Here is a 12,558-nt window from a genome sequence, read left to right as displayed (position 1 = left end):
GCTGTGATCCAGCCAGAGCCCTTCCCACCAGTGTGGTTGTGGCTTTAAAGGTCTTCGTTGGTTGACAATTCTGCTTTTGCATGGCTCTCCTCACTGAGCTAACTCTTCTCTTCATCCAGTCCCTCCTCCTCCTCCCCGAGGCCTTTCCTCCTGCGCATGCTCTGGAGTCACAGTCTGCCTTGGATGCAGGGAGGGTAAAGATGGAAAGACGCAGGTACTGCTCTGGGAGAGTCATGCACCAAGGAGGTCAGTTATGAGGTCAGCTGGCAGGAGCCCTTGTGGACATGGAGCAGGGGGCTAAGGAGGCATGGAGGGTGGTTGGAGTAGCTTTCTCAGGGAACTGGGAAGACAGCAGAGGTGGGATTGCAGCCTGGTTGGCCAGCATTGGTGGGCTGGGCTGGGTGGGGTGGCTGTCTGTGAGTAACGTGGAAACACAAACGTGAAAGCTTGCTTCACACTTGATTGTCAGTAGACCTGCCATTAGTTGGGTGTCAGGTAGGCCAGCCATTATGCCCTCCATGACATCTCTTTCCCTAAGCTGGTCTTTCAGCCATTCTGTTAGCTGTTCTCATTGTCTTCCTTTTGTCATCCTGGTCACTCTTTGTTTGTGCTCTGATTGTTCCGCTCAGATGTGAAGGTCTGAAGCTGCTACTGCAGGGGAGGTGTGACCACTGTCACCCCCCGGTTCTGGAGTCCATACTTTATTAATATAGCGTTTCCATTTGTTTTTGGATTGTAACCAGTTGAACTAATATTTTCTGATCCTTAAGTTTTTTAATTAAATAAAATTTATTTATTTATTTGAGAGAGAGAGAAAGGGGGGGCATGCCAGGGCCTCCAGCTGCTGCATATGAACTCCAGATGCATCCACATGCACCACCCTGTACATCTGGCTTACATGGGTCCTGGAGAATTGAACCTGGGTCCTTTGGCTTTGCAAGCAAGTTTCTTAACCACTAAGCCATGATCCTCAATTTTTTTTTTCGAGGTAGGGCCTCACTCTAGCTCAGGCTGACCTCAACTTTTTAAAATCAGTGTATTTAAGCAGCTTATTTTGTCCAAAATGTAGAAATGGCATTTGACTAAAATACTTAAAATTTAAAAAAAATTTTTATTTATTTGAGAGCGACAGATAGAGAAAGAGGCAGACACAGAGAGAAAATGGGTGCATCAGGGCCTCCAGCCACTGCAAACGAAGTCCAGATGCATGCGCCACCTTGTGCATCTGTCTTACATGGGTACCGGGGAATTGAGCCTCAAACCAGGGTCCTTAGGCTTCACAGGCAAGCGCTTAACTGCTAAGCCATCTCTCCAGCCCTAAAGTACCTTTTTGTTTTGTCACTAAGCCAGCTTTCTGTTCTTCATTTGCTCAGAAGACAGTCTTATCTACTAAATGAGGTCTTCTCCAGAGGATGGGTGCCCAGTAACCAGGTAGCTTCACACCTGCTGTCCAGCAGTTACCTACAAGTCTCCCCGCACACTGGGGGAGGGCACTGCGGGATTCCCACTGCCACGTTAAGCTAGCCACCGTGTGTTCCGTAATTCTGATATCCTGTAGGAAGTGCAGGCCATTATCCTGTCAGCTGTGTCTCACACTATGGCTGGGTGCTGAAAGCACAGGTTCCTAGCCTGACTACCTGCGTTCACATCCTGTTTCATCCCTTACTTTCTGCATCATGCAGATCAGCTCAGTTTCCACCTCTAAAATGGGTCTAGGAGCAGCTTCTCATGGCTGCTGTGATACATGACGCACCTGGCTCGTGGAAGACACTGGCTTAGTCATTGCTACTGCCATTGCTTGTCCTCTGGATGACAGCCCTGCTCTGTCCTTTACCTTTGAGAAATCCAGCACAGAGAGAGTAAGTCAAAGCCAAAGGTAGTAGGAGGCAGAACAAGTTCTGAACTCAGGTCTATCAATTTTTAAGGGATTTTTGTATTCTACCACCGCACGTTGTCCCTTGGAGGTTAATTAATGATGCTTTTCTAGAGGCTTTTGTTTGCATGGAAATAAAAAGTTATGAATATATGCCAGGCATGGTGGTACATAACCTTTAATCCCAGCACTTGGGAGGCTGAAGTAGGTGGATTTCTGTGATCTTAAGGCCAGCCTGAGACTACAGAGTGAATTTCAGGTCAGCCTGGACTAGAGTCGTTCCCCCCCCACCCCCCGGCCCTGCCTGGCCAAAAAAAAAAAAAAATTAGGAAATCTGGGGCAGGGACAAAAGTCATGATTGAAAACGCTGTAGTTGGAGATCATTGAAATTTCATTCTCATTATGTCTGTTGTTGCTTTGATGAAAGAAATGTCATAATACTAAATATATCAGGCGTGTTAATAGAGCCTGTTATGTGTCTGCAGATTTTTTCTCTTGCTCTGATTAAGCAAAGTGATTCTTTCAAGAAGCACTGAGTTCTGTGCCATTCCTGCAAGACTGTACTTTGTGTGCTTATAGGACGGGAAGACATCTGCGTTTGAGACACACAGTACTAGAACAGTCCATTTACAGTACAGCTTCTCTTCAGAAAGCAAATGTAAAATGGTCAGTTCCTTGAAAAATTACTCCCCTTTTTGTTTCTCTGAGGTAGGGTCTGGCTCTAGCTCAGGCTGACCTGACATTCACTATGTAGTCTTGGGGTGGCCTTGAACTCGTGGCAATCTTCCTACTTCTGCCTCCCAAGTGCTGGGATTAAAGGTGTGTGCCACCACGCCTGGCTACCCCTCTTTTTTTTTTTTTTTAATCTTTTTATTTATTTGACAGAGAGTGAAAGATAGGGCCTCCTGCAACTGTAACTGAACTCCAAATGCATGCTGTACTTTGTGTATCTGCTTTTACATGGGTACTAGAGAATTGAACTCAGGCCATCAGGCTTTGCAAGCAGGCACTTTTAACCACTGAGTCATCTCTCCAACACAATTCCTCCCCACCCTTTTTTTTTCTAGGTAGAGTCTCACTCTAGCCCAGGCTGACCTAGAATTCACTATGAAGTCTCCGGTTGGACTTGAACTCACAGTGATCCTTTTACTCCTGCCTCCTCAGTGCTGGGATTAAAGGCATGTGCCACCGTACCCAGGGTACTCCACTCCTGTTTTCTTTTTATTTATTTATTTATTTGAGAGTGACAGAGAAAGAAAGAGGCAGATAGAGAGAGAGAGAGAATGGGCATGTCAGGGCCTCTAGCCACTGAAAATGAACTCCAGATGTGTGGGCCGCCTTGTGTATCTGGCTAACATGGGTCCTGGGGAATGGAGCCTCGAATTAGGGTCCTTAGGCTTCACAGGCAAGCGCTTAACCACTAAGCCATCTTTCCAGCCCTCTTTTTTTTTTTTTTTTTTTTTTTCGAGGTAGGGTCTCACTCTGGCTCAGGCTGACCTGGAATTCACTATGTAGTCTCAGGGTGGCCTCGAACTCTCAGTGATCCTCCTACCTCTGCCTCCCGTGTGCTGGGATTAAAGGCATGCGCCACCACGCCCGGCTTTTTTTTTTTTTTTTTTTTTTTGAGGTAGGGTCTTGCTCTAGCCCAGGCTGACCTGGAATTCACCTTGAGTCTCAGGGTGGTCTCGAACTCACAGCAGTCCTACCTTTGCCTCCCAAGTGCTGGGATTAAAGGCATGTGCCACCATTCCTGGCAAGAACAGTTTTTTTTTTTTTTTTTCGAGATAAGGTCTTACTCTGGTTCAGGCTGACCTGGAATTCACTGTATATTCTCAGGATGGCCTCGAATTTATGGTGGTCCTCCCACCTCTGCCTCCTGAGTGCTGGGATTAAAGGCGTGTGCCACCATGTCCAGCAAGACCAGTTTTTCACAGAAATAGAAATTAAAAGATAGGGTAATAATAGTGTGTGTTTTCACATGTCCATTAAGGAAAAAATGTTAGAAGGTTCTTGATGTCTCTCAGGTCCACCCCTTGCCCCTTATCAACATCTCTTCTCATTAGTGGTCACCAGCAACCCTCCACTTAAATCAAAAGCTTGACATCAGCTGGGTGTGGTGGTGCACACCTTTAATCCCAGTATTTGGAAGGGAGAGGTAGGAGGATCACTATGAGTTCAAGGCTACCCTGAGACTTCATAGTGAATTCCAGGTCAGCCTCAACTTGAGTGAGAATCTATAGGGAAAACCAAAACAATAAAACAAACAAACAAAAAGCTTGACATCCCTGAGAGTCCTCCCACGGTAGGGCCCAGGTTGGATCCGTTAGCATGCACCTTGGGTGCACGTGTGCTTTCGTGTGTGCGCTCGCTCTTTCTCTCTATTACTCTCTCTCTCTCTCTCAAATGAACTTTCAGTTTGAAGATTTTTTTTTTTTAAGGCTTAGCTTGTAGGAAAAGTTGTATAATCCCAAATTCCTGTGTATATATATTCCATGTCCAGTTTACCTAATGAAGTAGACAGCTTCCGTTGCTGGGATGAACTTCCAAACCCGACACAGGTTACGGGAGGAAGGGATCTACTGACGCCTACAGATCCAGGGGAAGTTCCCTCATGGCGGAAGAAGCCGGCCCCCTTCCACTGGTCCATGCAGAGAAACAGCAACTGCAGCACCGTAAGCGAGCGCGCTCCAGGAATCCTAGCAGAGAGAGCTCTAGCACTCCGCATACCTTAGGCTGGAACTCCAGATCCGTGCCCAAACTCACCTTAGGGCTGGACCCCAGGATCCACCCACAGTGACACTTCCTCCAGCAAGGCTGGAGATCTTAAGTTACACACTTTAACGTAACTCCTGAATCTATTGGGGGACATCCATTGAAACTACCACACCCGATTTTAGCGACTTACGTTAACTGCTGAGCCTGGTCACAGTGGAAGCGTCTTCTTAGCTTTCTCCTGTATCTTTCCTATGTGAGGGCCCCACCCAGGACACTGCGCTCCAGTTATTTTATGTCCTCTTTGTCTCCTCTTGGTTCTGGTGTTTTCTAGACCTTCCTTGTATTGGACTTCTGCAGAGCACTAGTCAGGAGTTTGTAGGATGACCTTTTTGGGATTTGTTTGCAGTGTGTCTCATGATGAAACTGGTTGAGGGGTTTGGAGTGGGAGACCTCAAAGACCAAGTGGGGTTCTCGTCACAGCGAAGGTGTGCTGTCAGCATGATGTCTCAGTGATGATGGTCACCTTGATACGCAGGCTGAGGGACGCTCCCCAGGCTTCTCCATTCGTGACCACTCTAGTGTCTCTTTCCATCCTGTCCTCTCGGTGCAGCTGTCTCTGTGCTGGTTTTAAGATACTCACTGAAATTGGGTCCTGACTCCATATGTTTCTTTTTTTCTTAGTATTTATTTATTTATTTTTGAGGTAGGGTCGCATTCTAGTTCAGGCTGACCTGGAATTTACTATGTAGTCTCAGGGTGGCCTTGAACTCATGGTGATCATCCTACCTCTGTCTCCCAAGTGCTGGGATTAAAGGCATGTGCCACCATGCCTTTTTTTTTTATTAAAAAAATTGTATGTGAGTGAGTGAGAGAGAGAATGAATATTGGTGTGTCAGAGCATCCAGCCACTGTAATTGAATTAAACTGCAGATGTGTGTACCCCCATGTGGGCATGTGTGACTTTGTGTGCTTGCATCACTGTATGTCTGGCTTACATGGGATCTGGAGAGTTGAACATGAGTCCTTAGATTTTACAGGCAAGTTCCTTAACTGCTAAGCCATCTCTGCAGCCTGGTGGCTCTTTTTTTTTTTTTTTAATTTATTTGAGAGAAAAAGACAGATAGATAGAAAGAAAGAAAGAAAAGAAAGAAAGAGGCAGATAAGAGAGAGAGAATGGGGCATGCCAGGGCCTCTAGCCACTGCAAATGAACTCCAGATACATGTGCCGCCTTGTACATCTGGTTTACATGGATACTGGGGAATTGAACCTAGGTCTTTAGGCTTCACAGGCAAGCACCTTAACTGCTAAGCTGTCTCTCCAGCCCCATGTACTTCTTTTTTGAGGCAGGATCTCATTCTGTGCTGCTGTCACCAGGAGCCTCTAGCTTGAGGGACCTGGCTGATACAGAATGCATTAGGGCTGACTTGGATGTGACACAGACCCAAGTTCAAATACTGGACTCAACCACTGTGTAGCCTTGTGACCCTGGGCAAGTTCTTGACACAGATCCTCAGAGTATTGAACTGTAAACGGCACGAGGTGCCCTGTCCCCTCATGCTGCAGAGCTGGAGAGATGCCCATGATGTTTAAACAGACATTTCCTGTTGGCCTCTTGAGCTCCTCCCAGGTTAAGTGGGGGTTTTAGAGTAACTGCCCTTCCTGGCCTCTCTCTGGTGAGCAAAACCCCTGGTTCCATGTGGGCTGTGGCAAGTATGTCAGTAGAAATCTAGATCCAACCATACATGGCGTTCAGAAGGCTTGGACATGCCCACAAGTGGAAATGTCAGCCTGGGGATTTCTTGGCACCTGGCAGGTGGTAGATAAATGAGCCCAAATGTGACATTTGAGTCAGTGCTTCATGCAGCCTGACTTGAAAACCTACGCCGCGTGTTCAGTCTGCTGGTGACAGTCAGTGCTCTCATGTACGTGGCACTGGCCATGACCCTGGCGGGAACAGGGTTGATGCCCTGTGTGAAGATGCTCCCTAGGGGCCTGATGCTGGTACAGGCTTGTACTTCTGCAGCTTGCATCCCGATCCCCAAGTCTTCTGCCAGTGCCCTGGTGAGGTGGGGAGGGAACATCCCAGCTTCTAGCCTGAGCAGGACTCCCTGCCTATCCTGTCCCAGTTGGGTGGCTTGCTGTGCCTCTGATGTCTCCTCTATAAAATGGGCACAGCAGGGTCTGCAGTGACAGCAGAAGTGGGGGGTGCCCTCAGAGGAGGTAGCTGCGGTCCAGCCCTGGATCTGGGAGGGAAAGAAGTGTCCAGATACCTGTGTAACAGCCAGCATCTTAACAGTGCAAGAAGCTTAATTAGCTAGGAAATATTAGGGTGGCCACACTGCCTCCAGTGTCTCCCTCTTCTGAGACTGAGCAGTGGAGTTGGAAGTGGTAGCCACAGGCTGAGAAAGGGGGTCCTTAAGATTAGTGTGGGAGGCTCTCCTGGCTGTGCAATTTCTTGGCATGTGCAGTCGGGTGAAAACAGTGATGGAAGCTGGGAAGGCTTCACCTGGGTCTCGGAGGAAGCTGGCTGTGGGATCACCAGTGGCTGCAGGGGGATGTCACGTGAGTCCGATGGAGGTTGACAGTGCGTTCAGGGTAAATTGTGTCCCTGGTAATGAGGAGACAGTCCAGCTCCTCATCAGCACCACAAACAAACCAGAGGAAGAAATGGTGGAAGAGGAAGGAGACTGGGGCGGGGGGGAGGGGATCTTAGAGATGTGGGACTCTAGGGACTGAGGCCAGGTGAGCAGAGTTGAGATGAGAGATGAGTACAAGGGATGAGGTCTGTCCCCAGCTTGGACAGATAAATGAGGTAGGGACGGATGGAGTGCTCGGTGGCCAGGAAGCAGAGGGACAGGCTGTGGTATTTCTCTCTTGACCCCACTTTCCACCAAAGTGCCTAGCTCTCTTGGCCTTTTATACAAGGGGAAGTTTGTACCTGTTAGGAGTTTTGTGTCCCTCTGTCTTTCCCTCTCTCCCTAGCTAGGCTGGCCTTGAACTCCCTCCTGATCCTCCCACTTCCACCTCCTCAAGGTCTGAGATTACAGATGAGTACTTCCATGCCCTGTCTCACCTTAAAGCATGTGTCCTGTCTTCTTTTTGTAGTACCCTGTGGAAATCAGGAAGTACGAGTATGACCCAAACTTTGCCATTCGAGGACTTCATTATGATGTACAGCGGGTGCGTTCTGTTTTCACATTTTCTACCTCATGGTGTTTGAGAATGAAATGCTGCTTAATAAAATGGTTGGTGCTCTTCTTTGTTGATGGTAAGATGGCTTTAAGTGAAGTTTTTTTGGGGTGCAGCACGAACTCATTCAAATACATTTGGATCAGCCCTTTGGAAGACAGCAGGCTTTGAAGGACACGAGCGCATGGCGCGTTTGGAAGGGCTGGTTATTGCCGCAGCTCGTTCGGTGTGCGAGGAGCCCGTTGTCCACTGCTTTCCTCCTTTCCTCTGCTACTATAACTTTAACATGCGCTTTAACACGCAAGGCTTTTAAAACTTGTGCTTTGTGTCAGGGCAGCTAGTGTTGACAGGATTTCTGATGACACCGAGTTGCTCATTTCGCATGCGATCGTTGTGGTTGTTCACGCACGTGTGTTTGTGTCTTGAAGGCTGTGCTGATGAAGATCGACGCTTTCCACTACATCCAGCTGGGAACCGTCTACCGGTAAGACAGATTAAAATTTTTTAAGATTTATTTGAAAGAGAGGGGGAAAGAAGCAAATAGACTGGGCACGCCAGGCCCTTCAGCCACAGCAGGTGAACTCCAGACACATGTGCCACCCTGTGCATTTGGCTTATGTGGGTCCTGTGGAGTCGAACGTGGGTCCTTTGGCTTTGCAGGCAAGTGCCTTAACCACTAAACCATCTCTCCAGCCCAAGTGATGGATTTAAATCACTGGCAGTAATCCAGGGGCTTTGGTTTTCAGGCCCTCCTGACTGTCCAGGAGGAGAATGGCTGTTTGTGGATGCATTCATTCACTCACTCACTCACTCAACAATGTGTGTCAAGGTCATCACATGCTAGTGCTGGGGGTTTGGCTGCAGGCATTCCCTCAGGAGCACAGTGGGTGGAAAGCCACACAGGCACACCACTGCAGCCGAGAGTGAAGTGATGGCGGCAGCCTGGGCTTTTGGGAGTGTCTTGAGGACTCTGGAAAAGGAGCAACTTTCTGAGGCAGGGGTAGGATGCTGTGAGGTCTTGAGGAGGCAATCTGGAGGGGCTGGGACATTAGGATGAGGGAGCAGTATTCTCATTGTCATCACCGGGCCATGTTAGTAGTGGATGCCAACACCCGTCTCTTGTGTGGTGGGACTCACGGAAGGAAAAGGACTTCATGTAGCCTTGACTGCTAAGCCCGTTTCCCCAGCCCCCTGTGTAGCCTTCCTGAGGGAGGGCCAGAGTTCCTCAGCAGATCATTACATATGTATTTTTGGTAGTGATTCTAATCTCTGCTACAATAATTTTTCTGTTTATTTTATAAGTAGCATGTATAATAAATGTAGTTGTATATTTTTGCACTTGTCTCATTTTTAGAAGCATAAACATTTCTGAGTGAGCATACTCTCATTCATTTTCAGGCCTTTGAAATGGCTTAGTTCATCTGTAGAAGATTATATTACTTCCAACAAGACTACTTTAAAAAATATTTTATTATATATTTGTCAGAGAAAGAGAGAGAGAGAAATGGGCGTGCCAGGGCCTCCAACTACTGCAAATGAACTCCAGATGCGTGTGCCCCTTGTGCATCTGGCTTACATGGGTCCATGAGAATTGAACTGGGATCCTTTGGCTTTGCAGGCAAACACCTTAACTGCTAAGCCATCTCTCCAGCCCCTAAAAGTTTTCTTAAGCTGCTTACTGTGCTAGGTTTTCCACTCAGCCTTCTCAGGTCTGCTGGTCAGGGTGTGTGAAAGCTTTTTCTTCACTGTCAGAGAGGATTTCTCTCTAGGAAGTCCCTAGTGCTTCAACAGGAGTCAGAACAGTGCTTCTCGGCATTTCTTAAAGTCAGGGCTTCAGTCCACTACGAGTCTTTGATGTGCTTTTGACGGCAGTGATTCACCTTCATAGGACTGCTCTTCACCGTGAGTGCTTCCTGGTTCGTTCAAGGATGCCGGAACCTCTCCCACTCGGCTTCCACACAGAATGTCCGTCCATCTCCACCCCTGTGCACCCTCACGTGTCTTGGAAGATTTGAATAAGTGCATGTGTCTCCTCATGCCTTACATGACAGGGCCCTTCTTCACTTTGTGATCCCCTGAGATTTCGAAAGTAACAAACCAATGAAGGCTTTCCCCCTTACTTTTTTTTTTTTTTAAATATATTTTATTTATTTATTTGAGAGAGAGTGAGGGGGAGGGAGGGAGAGAGAGAAAGAGAGAGAAAATGGGTATGGCAGGGCCTTCGGCCACTGCAAATGATCTCCAGATACACTTGCCTCCTTGTGCATCTGGCTAATGTGGGTTCTGGAGAGTGGAACCATGATCCTTTGGCTTTTCAGGCAAACGCCTTAACCGCTGAGCCACCTCTCCAGTCCCCTCCCCCTACGTTTATTTTTCACAGTAACACCATGAGGTTGGTACTGTTGTCCCCATTTTAAGAACGAGGGTATTGAGTCCCAAAGAGGGTTGTCCAGATAACCCTAGCCTTTGGAGAACTAGGATTTGAACTGCAGACAGATGTGTTCAGACCCGCCCACTTCATGTTTTCAATCGCGTTACACAGATGGAACGCAGTAGATTCTGTTTTGACTGTAACGGGTTTAGGCTGCAGTGTCCAAAAATAACTGAGTAGCCCCTGTACCTGTTCCCATATCTGTCTGTCCCTTAGGCTGTCATTGATTCTCCATTTGCTGGAGTGGCTTCCTAGGGGCTCAGCTGCCTGCAGCGTGTAGATTTTCCCATTTCTTTTGAGCTGACATTTGGTGGTTCCATTACATACTTGGGTGCATGTCTTAGCAACAGCAGTGGCTTCTGAAGGACAAGGTCAGGCCTAGACCCTCAGCTAGACCTCACAAGGTCCCCTTGTGTCTCTGCTTCTGCATGTCAGAGCATGCGTGGTGCTTAGATGCCTGCCTGTGTCTGCTCAGCAAGCACTGCTCTCCAAGGTCACAGTCTAGAATGATCTGGTTTGGTACCAAGGTCTTCATGATTGCTGGAGCAAAAAAACTAAAAGGTCAGCAGTTGTAACAAATCAATCAGGATCTGAGGCTGACGCTCAGGGCGTCCACTCACTCAAGTCTTGTCAACCTGTATGAGGGTGGAGATTGGAGCAGAGAGGCTGAAGTGGTATTTCCTCTCATGTCAGGGACCAGAGCATGGCTGCATTGCATGTCATCTTAATGTTGCCGGGGGTTTGCGTGCCAAGCAGCTTGTTTACTTGAGTTGCAAATCTCTGTTGACACACTTTTGCTTCTGGGGCAGGACAGTGAACCTGACCACTCACTCTAATCATTGGTTCTGTTTCTTGGAGAGAGGTGGAGAGCAGACATTTCTCTTCCTGGCCCTTTAGTGTGGGTGAGTCCAGGTGAGCAGGTGGCAGAGTTCAGAATGACACCCAGGCTGCTGACTGGAATTTACGTTCATCCTGCTGTCTGTGCAGAGAAGCTGCGCTCATTAGCATATTCCTGGGCAGGTGCAGGAGAGGTGTGTACAGCTGAGGAAGCTGGGCCTCGGCGCTGCAGCGCTGTGTCAGTCAGTCACCGAGCTTTTTGCCTTGGGTCATGGCTTTAATCCATCGAGCCTCATGTATAACTTTTTCCACCTCCGACTGTGTTGGACAGGAAGTTGGGTTTGATGGAGGAAGAAACAGCTTTTCCCCTGTCCTAATGTGTGGAAACCCACTCCAAAGCAGTCCTTGAGACACTTTGCACTTTAGAGCCTGGGCCAAGAGCCATAGAAAGCCTTGTTTTAATCCTCACCCAGCACTTACTATTTTGGTAACTTTGGGTGCGATGTGTGACCTTACCAATGCCTCAGTTGCCCCATCCAGGAAATGGGACGAATGCAATTAGTAGCTCTTTCCTAGGCGAGTGAGCTGGTGTCCTCCTGTATGGCCTCCCATAGAGGTCATGTAGTTTTCATTATTGTTATTTCCGGTCTTGTTACTAGCAGGTCAGTAGTTGTTGGCATAGTAACATCCCACCTGGTGTTCACTTCATGGTGACAGTAGTATCGTCTGTCATTAAAAATTCCCAGTAGTAGACAAAGGTCGTTTTCTCATTGAGCACTTCAATCGCATACATCTGATTTTCCAGAGGCCACAGTGTTGTTCCTGATGATGAAGTCATTGACATGTACGAGGGATCCCACGTGCCCTTGGAGCAGATGAGTGACTTTTATGGAAAAGTAAGGAGAAGCATGCTCATTATTTAAAGCAGCCTGTCTTTCTGTCTTCAGTGTTAGTCCGTTTTGTGTCCGGGACAAAAGTCACTATGGGCTTGTTGGTGGAGCAGTTGTGGCTACCCTTGAGACTGGCTGAAGCACCCAGAGACCAGTGGCTACCCAGCTGCCTTTGTCTGAGCAATGCCCTGGCTTTTCAGACCTCTGTGGTGGTCCTTCCTGAGAGGGAGCAGAAGTGGGACACAAGTGGGAGGGGAAGGCAGGGAAGGGAAGGGAAGGGATCTGGCTCTTAGGCCACCTACACCTGAGACTCAGCTGTGCTGTGAGCCTGGGGAACAAGGTGAGCGTGTTACTCTTTCATTGTTAGAATCTCCTTTCTGTGGAGAGGGAACTAAGTGTGGGCACCTGGCTTCCCATCGTGGCCTGCCTTTCCTCTGCAGAGTTCTCATGGGAACACCATGAAGCAGTTCATGGACATCTTCTCACTGCCAGAGATGACCCTGCTGTCGTGTGTGAACGAGCACTTCCTGAAAAACAACATCGACTATGAGCCCGTGCACCTGTACAAAGACGTCAAGGTGGTTCGGGCAGTGGGCGGGCTGAGCTCAGGGCTGTGGTGGTT

The 12,558-nt window shown here is 48.1% G+C and overlaps 1 protein-coding gene across 2 annotated transcripts in view; it reads left to right on the top strand.

Moving 5' to 3' along the window:
• Positions 1–12,558, top strand: part of Nt5dc3 (5'-nucleotidase domain containing 3) — a 53,273-nt gene that overhangs the window by 18,742 nt on the left and 21,973 nt on the right. For both annotated transcript variants that reach the window (XM_045152342.1, XM_045152343.1), the window contains exons 3-6: positions 7,695–7,769; positions 8,207–8,262; positions 11,852–11,942; positions 12,377–12,514. In XM_045152342.1, the coding sequence (XP_045008277.1) occupies positions 7,695–7,769; positions 8,207–8,262; positions 11,852–11,942; positions 12,377–12,514 (360 nt within the window). The remainder of the gene's footprint in view (positions 1–7,694; positions 7,770–8,206; positions 8,263–11,851; positions 11,943–12,376; positions 12,515–12,558) is intronic.

Source organism: Jaculus jaculus, chromosome 6 (genome assembly GCF_020740685.1).
Source record: "Jaculus jaculus isolate mJacJac1 chromosome 6, mJacJac1.mat.Y.cur, whole genome shotgun sequence".
Lineage (NCBI taxonomy): Eukaryota > Metazoa > Chordata > Mammalia > Rodentia > Dipodidae > Jaculus > Jaculus jaculus.
The sequence above is the reverse complement of the archived record's forward strand: the minus strand, read 5'-3'. Positions and strand labels throughout refer to the sequence as shown.